The 8,205-nt window shown below is 42.9% G+C and overlaps 1 protein-coding gene across 1 annotated transcript; it reads right to left on the bottom strand.

Moving 5' to 3' along the window:
* Positions 1-257: 257 nt before the first annotated feature.
* LOC110530979 (CCN family member 1) lies at positions 258-3,548 on the bottom strand. The gene is made up of 4 exons (XM_036986854.1): positions 2,939-3,548; positions 2,194-2,541; positions 1,772-1,980; positions 258-1,623 (listed from the first exon to the last, which is right to left on the bottom strand). Exons 1-4 carry the CDS (start codon positions 3,045-3,047, stop codon positions 1,330-1,332), a joined length of 960 nt encoding a protein of 319 aa, XP_036842749.1. The 5' UTR covers positions 3,048-3,548; the 3' UTR covers positions 258-1,329.
* Positions 3,549-8,205: the final 4,657 nt, after the last annotated feature.

Here is an 8,205-nt window from a genome sequence, read left to right as displayed (position 1 = left end):
TAAACTTTTGACTGGTACTGTAGGTAAGAGTACCTATGTGAGAAGGCTGTTCATTGACTACACCTCAGCGTTCAACACATAGGCCATTCCAAGCTCATCACCAAGCTCAGGACCCTGGGACTGAACACCTCCCTTTGCAACTGGATCCTGGACTTCCTGATGGGCCGACCCCAGGTGGTGAGGGTAGGCAACATGCTTTGTATGGCAAATGCACCGCCCTCAATCGCATGGCGCCACAGAGGGTAGTGTGGACAGCCAAATACGTCACTGGGGCTGAGCTCCCTGCCATCCAGGACCTCTATATCAGGTGACAGGTGCGGAGATGCATATTTTAAATGCAAACATTAGCTAGCCAAAACAGACAAGCCAACCCACCAACTGTCCTGCAACTAAGTGGGTAAAAACAACCAGGCATATCCAATCAACAACTCAATGACTTATCAAAAACCACATAAAACCCTCTAATATATGTACAACATTAACAGAGATCTCCACTACCGTTGCAGATCATGGCCCACAGATCAGGTTAAAGACACTTACTGTATGAAAATAGACTTGGATGTATTTAGAGGTTTTATGATGAGTTGATGTTTGTGCAGACTGAATGAAATGTAGGAGCTGGATTAGAGGACCCACAAACACAATGAACTACTAGATTAGATATATATATATATATATTTGAGCCATACATTCAACTCTAGATCCCCTCAGAAGTGGGTCAGCCAGAAACACAGCAGGTATCCCTTACTCTAAAATAACTATGGGTGGAGGATAGATTAAACTAGAGAAAGCAATGCCAATAAAACTAGGTTAAATATCAACTGTCCATACTGTGATATCTAGGCATTCACAACAGAGCATCAGGTTCCATAAGTACATACATTTTATAAATAACATTAAAAAAACAAATGGTCGAAAACATGATTTTCCAATATGGCCTCTCATATCTTAAGAAAACGTCAAGATTTTAGAAATAAATACAAATAATGTTGTGGTATTAAAAACAATGGCACTTGTTTGACAAATCTACTCGTGATTAAATCATTCTAGTAGCTGCCACGAAGCAGATGTTTTCATATTTACAAATAAACACAAAAAGATAGCCATGCATACAAAACAAGTTGTCATTGAACAGAAATATTACAACATAAAACGCTCCATATCGAAGCAGCCAATAACTCCAATATTACGAAGAATTCATTTAAAAAAATCCTCAAAATAAATGTCTCCAGCATAGCAGTGCACATATGGAGTTATTCTTACTCCCCGTCATCTCACCCCTTTGTAATCCTAGTTTACATACAGGGTGTGGAACCCTAAACCTTCCCCTCAGACTCTGGATTCGCGGATATCATTGGAGAGCCCAGAGAGCTTCTTGTTGTTATGGGAACAGCTAAAGTCACATGAACAGGACTCTATGACCATGACGTCTTTGCTGAAAGTGTCTCCATCCTCACAGCGGAAGCGAACGGCCACAGTCTGGGTCTGCTGAGGGGTGCAGCAGCGCCCGTCCAGACAAGAACCACAGTACCTGGAGTGGAACTTCTTCACGCTGCTGCAGCCTGCATACCTCAGCGTCACTGGACGGCTGGCCTTCGCAATGCGACTACACTTCTTACCCTTCTGTTGGTGAGAGCAGAACAAGAACAATATCAAACAAAATATGTGATATCAGCATTGCTCCTGCCGGTTCGATTCCCACATGTACTCAATATATCTGTAGAAGTAATTTAGGATAAAAGCATCTGAAAAATGACTGTATAATGTATACCTTCAGGAATGAGTAGGATGACTGGGAGCATGGGCGGACCTCACAGAGACGAGTCACCTTCACCAGCTTGCACTGGCTGTTGTTGTTGGAGACCCTGGAGGAAACTCCTGTACCACAGGACTTAGAGCAGGGGGACCAGGCTGTGGTCTGAGCCACACACCTCCTGTTCCCCTTGGACATCAAGCGACTCTCAGGCTTACTCCTGAAAGCTGTGGGGAAAGATGGCAAGACGATTAGTCAATGTGTATTGGATGGGTCTCACAAAACTTGGACATGAGTTGAAATCTACATACAGATGGGGATAATAAATCGCTTTTCCATTTAAACTCTCTGTCTGGATGTATACCAAAGTTTATTATCAATAGGAGCTCAATAATTTCACAAACTGAACCATTGGAATAAACAGAGTTCCATTGACTCACCAGCTAAAGACTTGAGTCCTCCTCTGATGAAAGACACCAGCTCGTTTCTCTTTGTGAAGTCATCATCAGAATGCTTATCCTTGCGGCCATCTTTGCTGACCTTCTTGTCCACTGAGACTTTCCCCTTCTCCTCAGGGCAGACCAGCTCCTCAAAGCAGTGACCGGGCACTTTGACCAGCTTGGATATGGCACAGCCCAGTTTGGGCAGGGAGAGCTGCTGGGGGCACAGGGACACACACCCCAAGGCACCATCCATGCATGTACACTGGTGCTTGCAGTTGGCAGTGAAGCTCTCTCCATTCTGGTAGATCTTGCTGTTGTACTCACAGGGTCTTCCATCTGATTTGGCTGTTTGGAGAAGCAGACAGGGAGACTGTTACAATGTGAGTCAAGTGTAATATTCTAATTATATAGAATGAACTGTAAATAAACCAAAAGCATAATTCATAACCGTAAATTCCTACAGGCAAACCCATTGGAGTCTGTACTAATTTGTAGAAGTTAGTGACCACAGCAGGGTATCAGTATTTCCAATACACTTGTATAATTTTATTTATTTAACCAGGCAAGTCAGTTAAGAACAAAATTATTATTTACAATGAAGGCCTACCCTGGAACAGTGGGTTAAGTGCCTTGTTCAGAACAACGGATTTTTACTTTGTCACCTCTGGGATTCGATCTAGCAACATCTTCCATTACTGGCCCAACGCTCTAACCACTAGGGTACCTGCCGCCCCAATCATACCTCGACAGATGCCTTTAGCTGTGCCATAACCAGCCCCAAAGTTGCACTCCAGTCCCTTGATGTGGTCGCATGGCTCTGTCTTGCTGCAGTCCTCATTAAGCTGCCTCATGCAAGCTTTGCAGCATCCACAGCCGTCTGGCACGAGGCTGATTCCTGGAGCAGACCTGGCTAACTCAGGAGGACACGAACATTCGGAGGGACAAGATGCAGATGCCTAAAATAACAAAAACATGTTATAAGATAAATTAATGTTCACTTCATTCATGTTATTACTTCTACAAATGTTTACTTCATTTATGTTATTTATTCTACAAATACTGTACTGTAAAATGGAGTGAGGACTATCTGAATTAATCACCATCACCCACCCTCGGCATTGACAATCAAGCACGGATTTTAATTGTAGGTTACGATTAATTAATTAATATATATTTTCTTACCGAAGTAAAACTCCCATAAAGGAAAAAAACAAAGGAAAGCATCAACATATTCATGTCTATAGAAATAGTATTCTAATCTTCCTTAGTAAATAAAAAGCCTCCTTTAGATTGATTATTCCAGACGACACGGAGCACACAATGTAGGCTTAACTACAGCGTGAATTACAAGGTCTATATAGTCTTCTGTTTCGCTGGTGTAGCCTCTCATTTTTTATATCCAAAAGAGATCTGACGTAGCCTATGGGGTGAATTGTTCCAAAACTATGCGAGGAATGTCTCCCAATGTTCCATTCAAGCCAAGTACCACCCTGTCTACCTTATTTTTTACAGGGATAATTTTCTTTTCTATTCCTTTCTTTTTTAGGCTATTTAATGTTGGAAACTGAAGTCAAACACGTATTTAAAGTATTTATTTTAAGATATTTTTATATGTTGGCTGTTATGTTCTGTCCTAGAGTGCAGCTGAGAAAATCTGGAAGAAGTTTATTATATTATATTAAGTTATATTCTCTTCTATTGTAGTTACCCTTTTTAATATCTATACCTGTATGATAATTGTTCTATTATGTGCTACTTTGGGGTGGCAGGCAGCCTAGTGGTTAGGCAGGCCTGGGCAATTCCAGTCCTCAGGGCCTGATTGGTGTCACGCTTATCCCCCATCCCTAGCAAACACACCGGATTTAAACTAATTTCATTTTTAACTGAAGATTATGATCAGTTGATTATTGGAGACATGTGTGTTAGCAGGGGCTGAGGCAAAAGTGGGACACCAATCAGGACCCAAAGACTGGAGTTGCCCAGGCCCGGGTTAGAGCGTTGGGCCAGTAATCTGAAAGGTATCTGGATCGAATCCCAGAGCTGACAAGGTAAAAAGCTGTTGTTCTGACCCTGAACAAGGCAGTTAACCCACTGTTCCCTGGTAGACTGTCATTGCAAATAAGAATTTGTTCTTAACTGATTTGCCTAGTTAAATAAAGGTTTTAAAAAATACTTTTGTTACTTTTTCACAATGACACTATGTGACTATTTTGCCCAGCCATGTGATGGACTGGTCTAAATGTGATGGCTCAGCACTAGGGTTGCAAAGGGTCGGAAACTTTCCGGAAATTTTCCATAGGAAATTTGGGGAATTTTGCTTAAATTCACCCAAAAAGTTAGCTTACAACAGTGAGCCTTTTTTTGTGTGATACACAAGGCAGTTCTAGATCTTGTGGCATATGTTGGTTGAACTATCCCCAATTCAATGGAATTGCAACCCTCTGCATGCACAGTGCATTCTTCCATCACATGTGCAGTGCACTCTTCCATCCATGTACAGCTGATTGTCAAGATCTTGCACACTAATGAGATGCTATTGAGCCCACACTACTACATGGTCTGAGCCAAGGACCACATGCTTTCTGGTAAGTTTTTATTACAATACTGGGTGAGGTGAATATATTTTATATTACATGATTTTCTTGTTAACTAGTAAATAGTAACCTACAGCAAAGTGTGTTTAAATCATTTCTAACAATTTCTGCTAGTTAGTTTTTGCTACCATGTGGGTTTTAGCTTGCTTGAGCCTGCTAACTGAGGAGTGTTAATTCACCTGTTTCCATACGTTTCATTTTTTTAAAAATCTTACAAAAGGAGTTGTTTAATCTAACTGCTTAACTATCTGTAAATGAAAAGGAATTGTATTTATTTTCTTGTATATATTTTTTTCCTAATCATTACAGGAAAATGCCAGGGGCACTATCTGATGTGTGGAGACATTTCATTGTAGAAGGAAAAACATTTGCAAATGCAGTGCCAAATCATATGTGAATAATGCAACAAAGATGCAGAATCATCTGGCCAAGTGCGTAAAATTCCCTCAGTGCTCACAACAAGCAACCTCTGACAAAAGTCACTACTTCTATTCAAGGTTAAAATTATGAATCTGATACCTTATCGATAGAAACAGCTCATGGTCCTCCTGGAATCAGAAGTTTTTTTGACTCAATGGAGTAACATATGTCAGAGAAAGGCTGATGAATGTCTTGCTCGAGCTGTGTATGCAACTGGTTCACCTCTGATGCTCACAGGCAATGTGTATTTGAAGAGATTTCTGAATGTTCTTTGCCCAACATACACCCCTCCAACCAGACATGCTTTATCTACTAATTTGCTGGATGCAGAGTTCAACAGAGTTCAAGTGAAGGTCAAACAAATCATAGAGAAAGCAGACTGAATTGCAATCATCTCTGATGGGTGGTCAAATGTTCGTGGGCAAAGGAATAATTAACTACATAATTTTCACCCCTCAACTAGTATTCTACAAGAGCACAGACACAAGGGACAACAGACACACTGGTCTCTATATTGCAGATGAGCTGAAGGAAGTCATCAATGACCTTGGACCACAGAAGGTATTTGCACTGGTGACAGACAATGCTGTGAACATGAAGGCTGCTTGGTCTAAAGTGGAGGAGTCCTACCCTCACATCACACCAATTGTCTGTGTTGTTCATGCATTGAATCTGCTGCTCAAGGACATCATGGCACTGAAAACAATGGATACACTCGACAAGTGAGCCAAGGAAATGGTTAGATATGTGAAGGGTCCTCAAGTTATAGCAGCAATCTACCTCACCAAGCAAAGTGAGAAGAATAAGAGCACCACATTGAAGCTGCCCAGCAACACCTGTTGAGGTGGTGTTGTTATGTTTGACTGTCTCCTGCAGGTGAAGGAGTCTCTCCAAGAAATGGTCATATCACAGTATGCCAAAATGGGCAGCACCATCAAGAGGATCCTCCTGAATTATGTATTTTGGGAGAGCGTTGTAAGCAGCCTGAAACCTATAGCAGTAGCCATTGCACGGATTGAGGGAGACAATACCATCCTGTCTGATGTTCAGACTCTGCTTGCAGATGTAAGAGAAATCCGTAATGCCCTGCCCACTTCACTGTTCCTCCAAGCAGAGGAAACTGCAGTTCTGAAATACATCAAAAAGTGTGAATATTTCTGCTTGAAGCCCATACCCACCGCAGCGTACATGTTGGACCCCAAGTACGCTGGAAAGAGCATCCTGTCTGGTGCAGAGATCAACAAGGCCTATGGTGTTATCACTACCATGTCTTGCCACCTTGGCCTGGATGAGGGCAAGGTTCTTGACAGTCTGGCGAAGTACACTTCCAAGCAAGGGCTTTGTGATGTCGATGCAATAGGGCAGTCGTATCAACATATCTCATCAGCCACCTGGTGGAAGGGACTTTGTGGATCTGAGTCTGTTTCCCGTGTTGCCTCCATCCTCCAAATCCCACCAACATTAGCCGCCTCAGAGCGCAACTGGTCCTTGTTTGGGAACACACACCAAAGCACGCATCACATATCTAACCATTTCCTTGGCTCTCTTGTCGAGTGTATCCAATACAAGGGTTGAAAAATTGATGGCCATCCGGGCAAATTTTAGGCTTTTTGAGACTGACAACGAGCCATCCTCAACAAGGTTAGAAAGTGACAGTGAAGATGAGGCCTCACTCAGTCTGATGTTCAAGAGGTGGACATTGAGGAGGTCCAGGGAGAAGACATGGAAGCCTGAGAGGAAGACAACTAAAGCTTTAGTTTCTAGACTATCATTTTACAGATGTATGTGGAAAACATTTTTGGGAGATGCGCTGGATCCTTGGGGATCATTCAATATTCCCTTTTGTTGTTCAGTGAAAACATACCATGTGAAGAATCAACTCATTTAATTAAAGTTCAATTCATAACTAAATTGTTTTTTATTTCTATTGGATTGATTTTATCATTTGCAATTATGTCTACTTATGATAAGTTCAAATGTTTGTTTGTCTCCATATGATATGGTAAATATATCCAATGTAAAAAAACATCTACATTTAAATGGTATTAATATTAATTTGCACATATTCCCGTTAATTCCCATATTCCTGTTAATTCCCATATATTGCCGTTAATTCCCATGGAAAGTTTCCACCTCTGAATATTCCCCAAAATGCACAACCTTACTGTCACGTTCGTCATATGAAGGAGACCAAGGTGTAGCGTAGTATGCGTACATTCTCTTTATTAAAAGAATGAACACTGAACAAAATAACAAATGAAACGTGAAGCTATACAATAGAGTGCTGACAGGCAAATACACATAGTCAGGATCCCACACCAGAAAGTGGGAAAAAAAGGCCTGCCTAAATATGATCCCCAATCAGAGACAACGATAAACAGCTGTCTCTGATTGGGAACCATATCAGGCCAACATAGACATACAAAAACCCTAGACATACAAAAACCTAGAGTACCCACCCTAGTCACACCCTGACCTAACCAACATATATAGAAAACAGAGATATCTAAGGTCAAGGCGTGACGATACCGGACCGTGGATCATCACCGGAGGCTCAGAACTGGGAATCACCACTGGAGGATCTGGACTGCAGCTCGTCGCTGGAGGCCCCGGACTGGGGACCGTCGCTGGAGGCTCCGGACCGCCGCTGGAGGCTCCTGACTGTGGCCCGCCGCTGGAGGCTCCGGACTGTGGCCCGCCGCTGGAGGCTCCGGACTGTGTCCCGCCGCTGGAGGCTCCGGACTGTGGCCCGCCGCTGGAGGCTCCGGACTGTGGCCCGCCGCTGGAGGCTCCGGACTGTGGAAGTTGGATGTTCTGGACTGGGAACTGTCGCCAGAAGCTCTGGACTGGGAACTGTCGCCGGAAGCTCTGGACTGGGAACTGTCGCTGGAAGCTCTGGACTGGGAACTGTCGCCGGAAGCTCTGGACTGGGAACTGTCGCCGGAAGCTCTGGACTGGGAACTGTCGCCAGAAGCTCTGGACTGGGAACTGTCGC

Source organism: Oncorhynchus mykiss, chromosome 8 (genome assembly GCF_013265735.2).
Source record: "Oncorhynchus mykiss isolate Arlee chromosome 8, USDA_OmykA_1.1, whole genome shotgun sequence".
In the NCBI taxonomy this organism is placed as follows: domain Eukaryota; kingdom Metazoa; phylum Chordata; class Actinopteri; order Salmoniformes; family Salmonidae; genus Oncorhynchus; species Oncorhynchus mykiss.
This window is presented reverse-complemented; position numbering and strand designations above follow the sequence as displayed.

Coding starts and splice junctions, on each gene's coding strand:
- LOC110530979 (XM_036986854.1), bottom strand. CDS start 3,047: ATGAGGCAGCTTAATGAGGACTGCAGCAAGACAGAGCCATGCGACCAC. Junction 2,542..2,938: donor AGCTAAAGGCATCTGTCGAG/GTATGATTGGGG, acceptor TTCTCCAAACAG/CCAAATCAGATGGAAGACCC. Junction 1,981..2,193: donor AGGACTCAAGTCTTTAGCTG/GTGAGTCAATGG, acceptor CTTTCCCCACAG/CTTTCAGGAGTAAGCCTGAG.